The sequence below is a fragment of the Vollenhovia emeryi genome, unplaced genomic scaffold (assembly GCF_000949405.1).
Source record: "Vollenhovia emeryi isolate VEMERY1.0 unplaced genomic scaffold, V.emery_V1.0 DF939155.1, whole genome shotgun sequence".
In the NCBI taxonomy this organism is placed as follows: domain Eukaryota; kingdom Metazoa; phylum Arthropoda; class Insecta; order Hymenoptera; family Formicidae; genus Vollenhovia; species Vollenhovia emeryi.
Genome location: NW_011967211.1, coordinates 970040 through 986490, shown reverse-complemented (window position 1 = coordinate 986490; position 16451 = coordinate 970040). Strand labels below are relative to the sequence as shown.

Below are 16451 nucleotides of genomic sequence, written 5' to 3'. Positions count from 1 at the left end.
GTACGACAAATTTTTTAAGTGTGTAGATTGGCTGCAAGATAGTAAAATTCTCGAGTATCTAGAAATTTTCTATTCAGCAGCCAATCAACGCGCTTGAAAAATTTGTCGTACGACAAATGTAATATCAGCCTTAAGAATGCCTCTCGCGATCGCGTTTCAAATGGTAATGCGACGACACGTGCAGAGACTCGCGCCGTTACCTGCTCGCTCGAGTTTCGCTGACCGAGTGACAATACGGCGTGCGTCGGCCTCGCGTACGCCGCAAAACAAACACCAGGGTCGTGCCGGTGGATTTGTCACCGTTCCGAAATATTAAACATGCGTTCACGCCGCATATTCTGTTCTTTGTGTCTAAATTAATTTCGACAAATGAACTGTTATTACATTTACGTTTTGTTTTAATGATTTATTTGCGTCACCTAACGCTTCCGATCGGGATTTCCGATTGAGAGTGCTTTGAAAAGGAAATGATTGTTAATTGAATTCTAATTAAACTTGCTTAAATTTGATTAAAGCGTATGCAAAGTATGTATTATTAATAGCGAATTTTAACTGATTTGAATCGATTCTCGATATCTATTGATTAAACGCTGAGAAAAAGTTTTTGAAAATTTATTTCTGGCATATAATGTTTATTTCACTGAATTTATTTCATTGAACGTGAAATAAACATTATATGCCACAAATAAATTTTCAAAGACTTTCTCAGAGAATTGCACTAAGATTAATTTCTTAAACACGGAAAAAATGTAGCTACCGTAGCTAAAAACTGCATGTGGTAGCTAAATTTCAGTTGCAAAATATAAACAGCTAATATTTAGTTGTGATAGTTAATACTTTGCGGCTGTGCCTATTGTATTAGGTGCGACAGCAAACTGTTTGCTGTGCTTTAGAAGTTTATAGTTAATGTAGCAAAATATTTTTGGCAAATTATGATTAGCTACGGTAGCGAAAAATGTTTTTCAACGAACAGAAATATGCGGCGAAATATAAGCATCTATTCTACTTATTCTTAAAGAGTAAAGTTTATATTTGTTTTTAAATGGCTACGACTTCATAAGGCAACGTGTGTTTCGGAACGTGCGACCGCACTGACAAGTAATACCTTGTAATTTGCAAATATGCGGTACAAGTCCTGCCATCACACCATGTACCTTTACGGGTACCTACATGCCTTCGTCGCATGGTCGACCTTAGTTAGATCTAGAATTTGCACTACCGCAGTCATTACAGTTACGTAATGTTGTCGTCTAAACTTCCCGACGGTTATTACGGTTATGTAATGGTGATGTCTAAACGTCGGCGAAACCACGAAGCGCGAATGTTAAAATTAACTTGAAAATTTTAATAAACAATATATTATCGAGTCGCGCGAAAGTCGATTAATGTCAAAGTAATTGTGTTAAATTTGCTTCGCGTGATAAAATATGTATGCTGGAAAAATAGTATTTATGATTGGATATTTGTCCATTTCATGCGTTGTTATACATACATTAGGAAACATCACAGGGATCTGGTATCACACGGTTCATTAAGATAGCGGTATTCAGAAAATACACCAAGAATATGAAGTCGAGATTACTCGCTAACTATTCCTGGAATTTTCCTGGAAAGGGAGATACGCCTTCTCCGAAACGCAACGTGGAAATGTGGATGAAAGCATATTCTGAATGACTTAAACTCAAAAGTAGCGCTAATTAACGGCATTTATGTTTACTGGATTTGCTTGTTTAGTGCACAACATTAAATTACGTATCGCATGTTAAATCGTAGGTACACGAAGATATTTTATATTTTTCATTTAACGTGTTACGTACGTTCTATTAATATCGCGTGTTTGATGTTTATTGATAATAAAAATTGATTTTGAATAAAAAATTTATTGACAATAAAAGCAATTAAATTGTTAAGAAAAATATTGTCGTGCCAACCGTTATTTTATTCTATTGATATATTTCCAAAAGGCATGCACACAATATAAATAAAATAACAAATATAAATTATGACCAAATGAAGATTATTTTCCGTGATTTTGTTACATTTCAGTGCAAAACATGCAACTGAAGTAATTTAATGTTGGAAATTAAATAAGCGAAATTTTTCCAATAAACTGTTCCTCGGTCCTTATTGTACTTTCGTCGTGATTTATCAGCGGTTTCATTTTAATTCAAAAGGAGCAGAATCGCGTAAGCAGAGGGAAAAATCGAGAAATAATCTATATTTTATCTTGCAATGTTATTGCTCTTTATCAAATTGAAATTACATGTTACATGCTAAAAGTGATATATTTCACTGTGAATTTATTAATTTATAATTGCTTTATGTAAAAATATGCTACATATTAATTATGTTAATTATTATATATATCATGTGGTTAACTATACGTTGTTACTTCGCAATGTATATTCGTAGCATACATTTTAGAATAGCACAGAACACGTACAACTCGTTGCAGATATAATTGTATATAGGATTCGTAGGAAAGAGATATACGAGTCCTGACACTAGGTAGGTCGAGACATAATTGTGTTCGTGTCTTTGTTTTGAGAATATCGTAGTGCGCGATTTCAAGGCACTGTAGTCAATAGATTTCATTTAATGCAATTGTAACGAACAGGATTCGTATAGCAGCAATTAAATGGCAAAGACTGACGTTTAATAATAAAACATACAGTCCCTGCGGTGGGTACGAATGGTAAAAGGCAAAGGCACGCCGTAAACGCGCACAGATCAGGCATCTTTTCAATTAAAATTTGCGACGGGGTAAGCGAAAGAAAGCCAGGTAATAGGAGGGAAGTGAAGCAAAGTGAGCAGGAGAAAATAATGAAATGTCAATAAAAGGACGGCGTGACGACGCGGACCAGGGGAAGCCACTATATTTATTTATTATAACGCGGGTGTTACGATTCAGAACGATGTTTACATTGTGTAAATAATAGCGCCCTGGTTCGGTGACGTCGGAAACACTAGATCTTCCGCTCGGTCCTTCGTGTTGTTTTGACAAAGGTACGCTCGGAGAGCCTCGACGAATTGCTGAACTCGGTTTTTATCGATGATAGCCACGATGCAACCGCCCCAACTGCAATAACGGGAGTAACGATTTCACCGAGGGGGAAACCGCTGACCAAAATCATGCACATACACTAATGTCCAGTGGGCATTACTTTATCTTATTATACTATTTTATCTTATTTATCTTGTTTTATCTTATCCAATCAAGAATTATATAATTTAATTATTTGGATATATTTTGTTAGGAAAAAATACATTTTTATTGTCTCTACAAAAGTAACGATATCATCAAGTTGCGCCAACTAAAATGGATATTTATACAAACTAGATAGTTAATTATTTTTGATATTAAAATGTTATGTCCAAACAATCGGGCATAAGAATTTACCGAAAGAAATAAAGGAGACAATAATATTAATGAGACAAATTTTTAATACTTATTTAATGAAAATATAACGCAAACAACTTTAATACAAACAAATATTTTATTAAAAGATGGCCTTTTCTAATTTAATTGTTAGATACATATCGCTCCTGATTCATTATTGTTTATTAAAAAAACTTGGCGCTGCTAAGCCAAGTGTTTTAATTGCGCTCTTCCTCCTTCCTTACAAGTATTAAACTCTCTCTTTCTTTTGTGCGTGTGCGTGTGCGCGCGCGCGCGTATGAAATAGGGATTAGAATTAATTATAAGTTTAGATTGTATATTTTAGCGGTTTAGCAGCGCCAAGTTTATTTAATAAACAATAATATCGTGAATCAGGACCGATATGTATTCAGCAATTAAATTAGAAAAGGCCATCTTTTAATAAAATATTTATTTGTATTAAAGTTGTTTACATTATATTTTGATTGAATAAGTATTCATAATTTGTCTCATTAATATTCTTATTTTATCTTGTTATATCCTATTATATCTTTATAATGCCCCAGCAAGGCCTAATGCCCAAACCAATGTCCAAAAAATGCCTAGTAATGCCCAGTAATGTCGCAAATCTGTACACCACAATGCCCTCGGCGGTTTTCCCCTCGAATTTCACTTTCATGGAGCAATAAAAGTGACAATGACGCGCGCGCGTGTGTGTGAAGCAATATAACATATATATAAAACAATATTGAGTAAATTATTAATATAATATCCGATAATTTCTCTCGCAAAGCATCCTGCATCTGGCACAGCGGAGAATGCAATTTTAGGTGTAATTCACATTTTCTTGCCGCGCACACATTATTACAGACCGTTTTAGCCCGGTGTAATAATATACTTACCCCGCTCCCGTGAGTCGAGCGCCAAATGCACCGCAAAGCATGGCCCTTTCGACGAGCGCATCCACGCTAGGATGGCTGCACTCGTACAGTTTATGGAGACTGGCGTGGCTCTTCGACATCAGGCTGCCGAGATGTTGAAGCTTCTCGTGTTCCATTATGCTGCCTTCCTCGTTTATACGGCGGAACGCGAGCACTCTGCCGGCCTCTGCGGTGTAAAAGCAACGGCGCAGTTAATCGAGGCGAGTTTACTGGCCACCGTGATAATGAACACTGCGCTTTTCAACGTGATGATGATTCAATGCAACATTTATCAGGCATTTGCTGAGTGTTTAATGTGACGCTAATCGGTTCGACGTTAATTAATACGTGCGCCTCGTTGTAGAGTTTGCCGTTGGAAAAGGGACAATTACAAAATGCAAGAGAAGTCAATATAAATTTTTTATGTCTCATGACCAGGCCATTTTTTGCATTAACTCTCCGCGGCATTTAAGTTTAGGATTACGGATCGGCGTTCAAGTCGTTTAGAAGTTGTGGTCGATGTCCAACAAGATAATTCATAGCTTCGTAGAATAATGCATGTATATGATTGATCACCGGTGTAGTTTTATCCACAAAACCAGCAGATGCTTCAGGGATTCGATCTGCAACTTCTTCGCGTCTTACGCTGTTGATGGTAATATCGAGAGACAAGATGGAAAATACTTAAATACTTTTATAACACAGTTAACGGGGGAACGAACAAAGTTTAACCCCTAACTTTTTTAATAGTGCACCTTCGAACGTTTTCTTTTCCTTTCTTTTTTTTAATGAGCATGAGATTCGCGGGAAAATGTAACGTGGCCTTCGTTCGCGTGGAAAAAGTTAAAGATATATTGGATGGTAAAAAAAAAACAGAAAAGATTTTAAACTCTCTTGATTTATAGGATTTAAAATCGCGTTTTGCGATTTACTAGTGCATGAAAATTGATGCTTTTACCTTGAAAAACGTGCAGAGCCCGCTGCTGCAGCTTGAACGTTTGCGAGATATTAAAGGAACTGACGAGAGACGTTTTCTTCAATCGTTCGTAATCCGTACCGAGGCTCTCACAGATCTACGACAAAAATTTATATACCATCGATAATGGTCCTTTGATTCATCGTTAACGGCGAGACAGTCGCCCGACACCAAGTCGTTTAACACGATTGAATAAATTGCTCGAAAAATTGTTTTTTAAAATCATTTTTCATCGTTGTTTGCAGCGCGATTTATGAAGTTTGCTTTTTGCCGAGGATACGCGTTTTTAATAATCTTTATGAAGATCCATGCTTCCTCATTGAAAAACTGTACAGGAGAAAAATCTCGGTTCCTCTTTATTCATTGCGTAACAGTGTGTACCTCATCAATAGTGTACGGCTCTTCGTGCAGTTCTGCCATTACTACAGTAACCATCTCGTCCAAGTCTGAGGCGAGTCTCTCCTGAATGTCGATTAATCTTTGAACACGCTCCCAATCCATATTTCTTTTCTTGGCTATCAGCTAAACAGAGAAAGGGGACTTTATTACGCAGTTAGGGAAAGGGATATTGCGACGTGAGATAGTTTCGTGACACTTTTATTTCTCCTTTTACATTGTTACGACCTTGATGAATTGATGAATGAAGAAGAATATCTTTAGAAAGGGAGAAAAAGCGAAGGAAATAGAATTAGAGGAGCTAAGAGTTGGAAAATGTCCTGAATAAATACGCATCGATCAACGTCTATCGAAGAGCAACGAGCGCGAAATGTAATCGGGCAATGAGTTCTTTATTCTTTGAATTATTTTTTGTGCTTATTTTTTTACAGACGTTAAAGAATTTCGCGATATTTGAACTAGGAAGGTAAAAATCAGGCCGCATAATCGCGCCAGTCTAATTAATGTTCGGAAATAAATAATAGTAGTTGCAACGGAAATCCTTTTCTTCGAGAGAGATGCGGGATTAATACCTATATAAAGTGCAAATACCTGTGCGGCTAATCGGCATTCCGCAACTCTGAGATTGTAGTCGGCGGTCGAGGCTTTGTTGTGATACGCTTGACTGTGCGCTATTACGAACACTGCGTTTTCTGGCAATGTTATATCAGTTGCACGCAGAGGATTAAACTCAATCAATTTGGCCGAACCTTTGCCAACAAACAGACAAGAGCGCGAAAAAAATGAGACATTGAGTTTAACCAGGCTCGGATTAGGGGGGGGGGGGGGCTATAATCCCGGGTCTTATGGGTGTCTTAGCCGACATAATTTCGTAAGTAATGTGATTCGTTTATGACTTAAATGAAGTTTTACTTAAATGCAAAATTTCACAAAGGGAAAATTTTTTCAAAAGTCGATCAGACTGGCAAAAAGTGATCTTTATTTAAGTCACAACGTTTTAACATCTTTATCGGGTCATATGGTTGCCACATATTTAATTAGGGTTGGCACAACTCCAATAAATAGTAATATTTGGGACGGCTATATCTGTGGTTGTTATACCTACACTGATATGATAAGTGGAGACAACTACATGCGTTTTGTACAGTACTTAGTGAATGTTGCAACACAAAACAATGTAGGTGCTCCTACTATTTATACGGCATTTTAATTTTAGTTATTTTTGTCTTAGCCGGTCTTTCCGCGTAATCTTATAACGAGTAATTTGATTTGAAATACGTAATGTACGATCAATAAAAGTCGGGATTACCTGCTTTCCCAAGGAAGGCAATGGCTTGATCCATTCCGCCACCTTGGGTGCCGATGTGTCTCTCCGCTCGAGCACTAATAGTCGCTAATTCATGCTTTGACAATTGGCGCTGTGATATACAAAGAGCTTGAATAATAATTTATAACGACGATTATAATTTATATTAATAATTTTTTAATGGAGGTAACACAATGCACAGTCCGAATAAAACGACAGGGAGTCTGCGGGGGGCAAACTTATAATGGGAACTGTCGGACTAAGGAATCCGAACATAAGATTTATAGAAAGCTGAGAGGTATATGTAAGATAATGATGAACGTGGAACTACATACAAAGCATTACAGAAGTATCTCGAGGATTCGCGGCGGATGTCGCGTTCGATATCCACTCGAGCAAAACACGAAACCGTCAAAGGGAATAGGATCTGTATCCGAGAACGCGGAGGAAATATTAGAAGAATGGTATACGAGGTAGTGATCGGTTTGATTCACTTGACTAAACACAATACACCTCTCGTCACTTAATGCTTGACATCGACAAATACGCGACGTTTCTACGTCGTTCGCAGTAAGTCTGCCGGAAGATAGAAAAGTTTAATTGGAGAATTATGCGAAAAAAACTACCAGGGTAACTTCGCATTAAAGTGAAAAAAGAAACACTTTTCGAGTTAATTAAAGTGTAAAAAAGTAATTTGCGAAATTCAGCTTTGATATTCGCGCGCGGCGCGCTATTTTTGTTAATTAGTTTTTCAGATGACACTTTTGTGACATTATTTCGTAATACGGCGCGGAAATATGCGGGATTATGCGAAAAGCATAATAATATTTAACATCTCGCGCAACATGAATAATCAAACTGCTCACCTGACTAGCATGTACGACGGAAAGGAGTGCAGCCGAGACGAGCGCGCTGGAGCTGGAAAGGCCAGAATTAGGGGGAATGTTTCCCCATACCGCAACCAGGATTCCCGTTGGAACGGACTCCGCTGGGATTACCTCCAGCGCTCCTTTTACGCCGCACAGAAAATATTTGTACCACGACGGCCCGCTCTCGCTCTCGCTAATACAAGATCTGAAATGCGATTGCGCTGCGTGTTTATATTTATACAAATTTATCCCTCGGCATCAAGGAAAGATATTAGAGTCTGAACACTCCATTAATATATGATATCAGGGTCTTAATATCTCATTAATGTATATTAGAGGCGAATATCTTATCCGGAAATTTACTGGCGCGAGAGGAATTAGGGGGGTTGTAAGAGTTGGAAAGTGTCCTGAGTAAATGCGCATCGATCAATGTCTATCTTTATATATGTACGTGTCTCCTCTCTAGTCTGTTTCCCCTCTTGTCCCGTTATTATGTAAAAATTAACGCGTACGAACATATGTGAAAAATCGGAAAATCGATAGTGGTTCGCCAAGTCTGTTGGCTGAGTTATATGCTACCCGACATGGTTGCGCGACATTGAATAATGAATGAGATTAAGAAAGTTCATATTATCTTCCTCAGCATTATACCGGGAGCAAAGAAAGCGCGGAGGTAATTTAATCCGAACGAGAAGCGGGGTTGCGCGCGGATACGATGTCATCTGCTTTTTCTTACATTACGTAACGCGGGTCCGTTGGTCATCCGTTATTTTTTTTTATCGGGTTTTTACATCGCGAGGTAACAATCTCGCTCTTCATTCAAATTAATTTCATTTCCCCGTGACGGTAAGGGGATGTTATCTCAGCCAACGCGAGCGCACGTACGCTGTGGGGATAAATCGCATATAATTCTAGCCTCAACGTCATAATCCAAGATGGCCGCGGTAAAGGGATCAGCAGGCTTAAATTGTTAGGGGGCTATAAGTGCTTATATAAGTGCCTGAGACCACAACTGCGAGCACGACAATGCGTTGTGGAGGAGGTGTTGCATCATATGCCACGGGCGGTATACCGCGGTATACTTATACCTATATACATCAGACGCGATGATCGCAGGATCTTAGTACTCTCGGCAAAGTTCCGTTAAAATGAATATGTCGCTCAGTTTCTGTCAACTGTCGTAAAGTTGTAATCGACAAACTTATCTTAACTTATTGAACAATATCGTTCCCTGAATAAACTTAGACTCTTATGAAATTACACGCTCACCCCGCATTTTCAAAGCTGCACTGAAAGTCCTTGTATTTAGGATCGACGTTGGTAAGATGAATCTCATTAGCTTTCGATAATGTCACCGCGACAAGGATATCCTGTTCGATGGCCATTGGACAGACGGAATACCCGCAGTAATCGATGTGCTCGCCTATCAGATTCACTCTGTAACAGGACAGAAATATCCGTAAATGTATTTATCGTAACCAAGGTGGCTTTGCAAACGCTGTAGGAGCCACTGGCTATTCATAAAACTTGAAGATACTGGCATTCCAAAATTAAGATGTAAATTTATCTGACGATTATAAAGTCCGTATTGAATCATACGTAATATTTTGCGTAATTATTTTTGTACCGGGTTAGGTACTTGGTAGGACTTATAAGAGAAGACCCTCGATTTAATGCTAAAAGAGAATTTACCTCCCTGGCACTCGAACGAAGAAGGCAGGCTCCACATTGTATTTCGAGGCGAAATGAGCGGCCAAGGTCTTCAATCGCGATGAAATATCGGCGGTGGGTGCCAAGATGGGTACAAAATTATCCACCTCGACGGTACGGGCCCCGTTAGCTTGACGAGACATTTTTAACAGCCACTTACGCAGACGTGACAAGACCCCCTAAAACTGCAAGATGCCTCGTCGAATTGTCCCGAACCTACCACGAGACGGTCCGCATTATTCGCGAATATATAATATCTTTTTAAACATTTTGACGTTGCGCAATTAGCCTAATGAAATTATATTGTTACATGATACGGTTGCATGATTTATTGCGCGATTAAGTACCATGCTTTGGGACTGGCGGTAACTTTGTTGGTAATTACGCTATTGTTTCAGGTTGAGCTGCAGGAACCGCATCGAGTAGAAATATGCTTGCAGCGATACCGCTACGTAAGTTCAATTTAAGCCTCTTAGCCTCGATATAACGACACGATTATTTAATAAGAAATTATATTAACAACACGTAATATAACTAAATAACTGAACGTGGTAACTATATATAAAATGTATTCTAAAAGATATTTAAATGTTCTCCATATTGAAATGTATTAAATGGCGCAGTTAATGATTTTTATATCTTCGTTATTTTTATTAGAAGACGAGACGAGAATATTTCCAAGAAATTAATTGATAACTATCCTTGGTCGTGCTATCAAACCGCCGTAATTTAAAAGGTGGTCCTTTGTACAAGATTAGATGAGCAAGCACGTGAATAGAAATTAAGAATAAAATAATAGAAGCAATCTCGTAATAATAAACAATAAAGTACATAATAAATTCTTCGCGATTAAATTTCATTACAGTGTAAAGCCTCTATCTCTCGGGGCTCGCCGCGGTGCTTTTATTCAAACGTTTATTGAGGTCGCGGAATACAAGCTCGCCCTTTAATTCTGGGAATGGCATTTGATGGAAATGACGTTTAATATGTACACGCGGCGAAGTGGCTCGCAACATGAACCGCATAACAAATCTGCTTCATTTCGTGAAATTATTGACGAGTTAATCCGGTATTATAAGCTGAATAAGATTTGCGAAGCCATTAATGCATGACGGCGTAATTGCAATTACCGGCAATCGAATGGTCAATGCTGCCACATACCTGCCGAATGTGACGTTTTACCTCTACGAGTTTTCTTGCGTTGGCGATATTTCTTCATTTCGTGCCATTTCCCGAGATATTGCAACCACAATGAACACTTCCGTACGCTACGATAAATATTAGATCTTGTTTGCAATTTGCAATTCAGCTTATAAGCTTTGCATTATTCAGCTTATGAGCTTGAATACTCGTTTCTTTTATCAAGGTATACACATACGATAAGATATACACATACAAATGATAATGTTATCGTCATAGTCGAGTGTTGTACGGTACTTGAAAACGTATATCAGTCATTATCAAATGGATATTTTTAAATTCGCATAATGCACGTTACGCACGATATATCGAAAAAAAAGATGCGACCGTCTAGTAATGCATTAATAAAGGATAATTGTCGAGCTCGAATATTGCTGTAGAATTCTTGTATCAAGCAAATATTGTCAAGTGTACCAAAAATTAGTAAAATTAAAAATTTTTTTCGGTTTTGATATAAAGTCGACCAGCATAGTCTAGATTTTGCCGCGTACTTTAATTCCGTAAATGAGTTTTGCATTTCTATAAGGCCAATTAAAAGATTACTTCTAACAAAGAATGTCGATAAAACAGACGGCTTTAGGATCCCCTTAAGGACACGTAAGAAATCGATATTACACGATAAATATTGTTACGCCCGCGTCCGGATGCGACGCCCAGTATCGTGGCGGGTCGCCGCGATACCGATTTCAATTATTCTGTAAACAAGAGTATGTATTGATTCGAAGTTTGGCTTTCAAGCAAGATGGGCTTATCTGGGAAAGTTGTCGGAGCTCCTCGTCGCGAAGGTGGAGGGCCGCAATTAATTCCTGCTCCCTTTGTGCGTGCTCCTCACGCATTTTAGCAATCTCCTCCAAGACAGTCTGTAGGGACGGGACCTCTGTCGTTGGGCCGTCGCTTACGCCGCTTACGGCAACGGGGGTGCCCAGCCGGGCTCTTTTCCTGGAGGGGACCGTTGTGGTGGGACTCGTCACTGCTCGTCCGTGTTTCCGGACGAGCCCCCGAAATGTTAGGCCTCGCGCGCCGCCGCTTCGTCCGCTATCCCGGAACTCGCGCACAGGCACAAACTGTCGCACTCGCGTAATAAGGTGGCGCAAGATATTTCAGGAGAAACGACATTTATTTTATAAAGGTGAGCCCGCCTTGCTCGAAGGCCAAACTTCGAATCAATACATAATCTTGTTTACAGAATAATTGAAATCGGTATTGCGGCAACCCGCCACGATGCCGGGCGTCGCATCCGGATGCGGGCGTAACAGTATTATTAATTGGTAACCGATAATTATACGCAATTGCCAGAAAAGCAGTAACTTGCGTTTACTACTTTTACCAATCGGGTACTGAAGGTTACTCATAATTACCAGTAAATGTGATAAATGGAAATCAATCAATCAATCAATCACTTTATTGCACTTCAGCGTGCGTGCCAAGAAACGGGACTTGATTTACAATTATCACCTTACCTCGTTTACACTTGATATTAAATGCATTTTCAAAATCATTTAATTACGCACAATTGCCTAATGAATCAAATTTATGGCAACAGATAAATTATCTCCTATGTTTTTCGTATTTTGTTTACGATTTCTTTGCTTTTTCTGTGATCCATGATTTTTAATTTTGGCCTCTCCTCACTAAAACTGCGAAAACGTCAACAATTTTTACTTATACGTTAAAAAGAACTAAAACTAAACATTCAAATAATTCGATGTGTGTTGGCCGAAAAGACTTGTCGCGTGATTCTGTAATTCTTAACGACAGTGGGTACGTTCGCGGAGCGCGCGATTAACGCTGAAAATGCCATCTATCTTTCTTTGACACGTAATGGGCAACAAGGATAGAATGACGCTTACAGCGCTGATAGTAGTCTAGTTTACACCGATCATTTGATACGCGTATCAAATAGTGTATTTCAGCCGAGCAGCCAATGACTAATAATCCATTTACTAGTTATTTACTATTTGATAAGCGTATCAAACAATCGGTGTAAACTAGGTCAGTGAGCTGCGCCGAGTGCACCCAGTGTCGTTATGGTGTCTTTGCGCAGATATAATATATAATTAAAAAGTTGCGCAACGACGACGTAATGATAACGACCTGCTGTTAACAGTTACAGAATTACACTACTGGTCTCAGATATGAAATTTTAGCGCACCAGCGAGTCAAATATATTTTTTTATCTTTATACATCGATGCCAATGGGCGCCACTGCTATCTTACGGCTCTTACGTAATAATACAGATGTTCAACGGAACATCCGTTGCTAATTGCGCAATCTTAGATGTATTTAGTTTTTATGTAAATATAAGAGAAAGTTGAGCGACGCGACCGCAGACATTGCGAAAGACTCTCTTCCGCTAAAATTTATAATCATCTTAAAGCTGATATCTCTCTTTCTCTCTCTCTCTCTCTCCCCTGTTTAAAAAAATTGGAGGCACGAATAAAATAAAAACAATGTTTCATTTAATTACGCGGCTAATCAGTATCAAAGACTCTTTCAAAATTCCCGGTTAAAATCTCCATAGACATTTCAGCAGGTCTCCGCTCGTTAAGGAATTACGATAACCGAACGTCATTCCGATAACATTGAAAGGCACCGGCCGGATATTGCAATCTTCATTTGATGCACCGCACACACATCAGGTCTGTTTGCTTCTAGTCGAACTAGCGTGCACACTCTTTTAAAGTGATATCCGTTTAAAGTTTGACGAGGAAGGAAGTTCTAGCGCGGTCCGGTGCAGCGATAAAAAACAAAGCTATTAATATTTCGCGATAAACGCTTCGTAGTAGCGCCGTCAGCGGTAAGGTGCGACGCGAGCGCGCGCGCGCGCACGATTGTTTGCAGGTAGCTACAGCGGCGCCGGTTGTGCCGTTGTCAGCTGTTTGCTCGTAGAGCCCGTAGAAGGGACAGCCGTGGCGGCGGATTTCAATAAAGACGTCTGGGGATCTGGCGAAAACTTTGACAGGACGATAGGAACGTACCTCGTTATGCAGGAGCTCGCGACGGTCTACTGAATAACGCGACTCGTTATCGCCGTTGATTAACCTTATCAACACGTGATGCGTTTTTTCCGCGTACACCGACTCGTGGACCACGCGACGTGTTACTTATCGATCTGTCATCTTACAAGGTACAGCACGCCGTCGGACGAGTCGCTGGTGCGAGCGTATGACTCGCCATACTGTCTGTGCTAGCACGTGGCGGGTTATTCGAACACGTTCGTGACGAAACGTGGATCACGAACGAGATGCTTGTAGCGTTTAAGAGGATCCTTCAGCCATTATTTTTACTTTTATGCGCAAAGTAATACCAGGATAAGTTGCGGACCACATAGCAGAACATTATTTCATACTTAAAACACTCAGTTCAGAAGTCTAATAAAAAAGATATTGGTATTTGAAATTTTCAATTCGTAGTTCTAACTAAATTTGAAGTTGGCTTAATAAAATAGCAAAATTTTCCCACACGATTAAAGTACGCATAAAGACAAAACCAGGGACAGTCGACTTGATATAAAAAAAGAATAGAAATTAAAAATATCACTTTATATATGATTGAGTTTAGCTAACCTCAATCACCAGTTAGGGGTAAAACCGCTGAGGGTAAGAAAGAGCACTCGGAGCATCGAAAAGTTTCTCCTAGATAGCTAAATCTGTCAGGACAGATTTCGTCAAATGTCCACTACAAATTTTGAAGGCAGAAAGACTGCAGATTGCATACAGGAACCGATATGTTCAATATGTTGCCAGCATGTCAGCAGAAATACAACAAAATCTCACATAACTAGACCTGTTCGATTTTTGCCGACAATCTGTTGACAGCGTATGTTTCACGGACTCTGTTGCTAAAACAAAAAGTCAAATGCGGATACAGATGGCTATAGTTTTGGTGTGGGTTTCTGATGAATCTGCTGCCAATCTGATGCCAATCTGCTAATATTTTACCGACTGGCTTCTTGTATATGCATACGTGCAAAATTGTGCACTTAGGGTTGAACACAGCAACTTATTCGCAATTTGCAGTAACATCCAATCAATAGGATGATATGTAAAATATTTTCATGTTATTCTTAGAACACGTAATATCTGAAAGATCTAAAGCATATCTCTTTTTTTAAACGAAGTAAAATTTTAGAAAAATATATCATTTGTTTTTCGATGCACCATCTTTAGACAAAGAATTATGTATCATACGTATTTCTTGTGACGAAATCGTATGTTTCTACAGAAGTTATATTATTGATTACAATAGTTAACGATGGTACCAACAGCCAGTATAATGCGTAGTATGGTATCACAGCCAATGGGTTATCTTCAGTTGATTTTGTCAATTGTTATCAATAACACCGTGGAAGGTAGCTTATCGAGCCAGATATTAGGACGTATTCTATGGAGTCACTGGGCAGTCATTGAATTTTGAGTGACTTAATCTAACGATTTTGTTCCATCGATAAAGTAGGGAGTAAAGCAGAAGACATTCGTATTTCCTCGTGTGTACAAGATAATCTTTTTACCATTGTTTGTTTGAGCGTGTCTATCTTATGTATCACTAAACCAGTCTTGATCACATTATTTATCGATAATTATTACAAAATTATAATTATCGATAAGTATAATAATCAAGACCTAAATCTCATTTCAAGATTCAGAGCCTATCTCGAAGGCAAAAACTATCCAAGAGATGAATTGAGAATGTCAAATTTGAGTTAAGTTGAAGTATAAGAATACTCGTTTCTAATTTTTTTTCCTCTTTGAAAAGGAAATTTGACGTATTAGGATAACGAGGGGCTGTTGAAGTTGGTTGAAGGGAAAAAATGGGATGAAAAATCAAGACCCTCGGGGTCTTTCTGAGTCGAGAGGCTTTTTAGCTTTTTGTCTTGAAAATTTTGTATCCCATTTTTTCTTTCGCTGCCTAATAGCCTCTCTTTACCCCGTAGGTTTAGGTCGTATTAAAAAATCTCATCCAACTAGATTCTTCCTTCCATGATCTTATAAGCATTCCCGATACGACTATCGTGAGTAAAGTACCGCAGTCCCGGGAATTAGAAAACGCGTTTAAATCTCACTCGTGCAGCTCGCGCAATTTCGAAGAGAAAGGAAGAATACGTATTCCGAGAACGGCGCGGGTAACACAAAAGCGTTCCTTATATCATTCTCGGGATTAAATTGCGTTATCGGAGAAGATGGTAGGCAGTCAGCACACCATAATGTATGTTGCCCTCGAGGCTGAGTCGAACACGATCAGCCCGGGTGAAATGAACCGTTCAGCGAGTACTTCCCTGAATTTTTATGCGATCTGCCGCGCGCAGCCAATCCGAATTACTCCGACTTTGTTGGCGACGCTCGCTGCGGACGGATCCGAAATCACGAGAGGCTTGTTAATTCGCCGCGCCGTTCTCGAGTATGTTCCAGAGCAAACGAATCTATTCTCGTATTTTTTTTTAACAGAAGAAAAACTCTCGGTCATATTCAAAATATATTCAATATATATGCAAATCGATGTTCGTACTTGGATACATACGAGCGGTCAGAGTTGGCCAAGTCGCGAGTTTTTTTATTCACGATCAAGTCGCTCGCGTCAAATTAATCGCCTGGAACTTGAACAGATCAACAAAAGTATTAAGACCGAATCAGACTAGCGATTGTTGGCTCGGATTGATTTGGAATTGGCGATTGACGATTGTCCTTTAGCCAACAC

The 16451-nt window shown here is 39.1% G+C and overlaps 2 protein-coding genes across 8 annotated transcripts in view; one reads left to right on the top strand and one right to left on the bottom strand.

Moving 5' to 3' along the window:
• The window catches only part of LOC105565087, a 67950-nt gene that overhangs the window by 20481 nt on the left and 31018 nt on the right, over positions 1-16451 (top strand). For 2 of the 3 annotated variants that reach the window (XM_012017962.1, XM_012017961.1), the window contains exon 1: positions 9780-10008. In XM_012017962.1, the coding sequence (XP_011873352.1) occupies positions 9880-10008 (129 nt within the window). In that variant the 5' untranslated portion in view covers positions 9780-9879. Of the gene's footprint in view, positions 1-9779; positions 10009-16451 lie in introns of those variants that run through there. The other variant, XM_012017963.1, reaches the window with a different exon arrangement.
• Positions 2217-13880, bottom strand: LOC105565086 (N-acetylgalactosamine kinase). Of its 5 annotated transcripts, none has more exons than XM_012017958.1 (11): positions 13736-13880; positions 10718-10824; positions 9539-9772; positions 9116-9283; positions 7844-8051; positions 6981-7089; positions 6263-6420; positions 5657-5797; positions 5258-5372; positions 4282-4486; positions 2217-3079 (listed from the first exon to the last, which is right to left on the bottom strand). In XM_012017958.1, exons 3-11 carry the CDS (start codon positions 9697-9699, stop codon positions 2920-2922), a joined length of 1425 nt encoding a protein of 474 aa, XP_011873348.1. In that variant the 5' UTR covers positions 9700-9772; positions 10718-10824; positions 13736-13880; the 3' UTR covers positions 2217-2919. The 5 variants fall into 5 exon arrangements, with proteins under 5 accessions (XP_011873348.1, XP_011873347.1, XP_011873346.1 ...); XM_012017957.1 differs by lacking the exon at positions 13736-13880 and adding an exon at positions 13225-13689; XM_012017956.1 differs by lacking the exon at positions 10718-10824.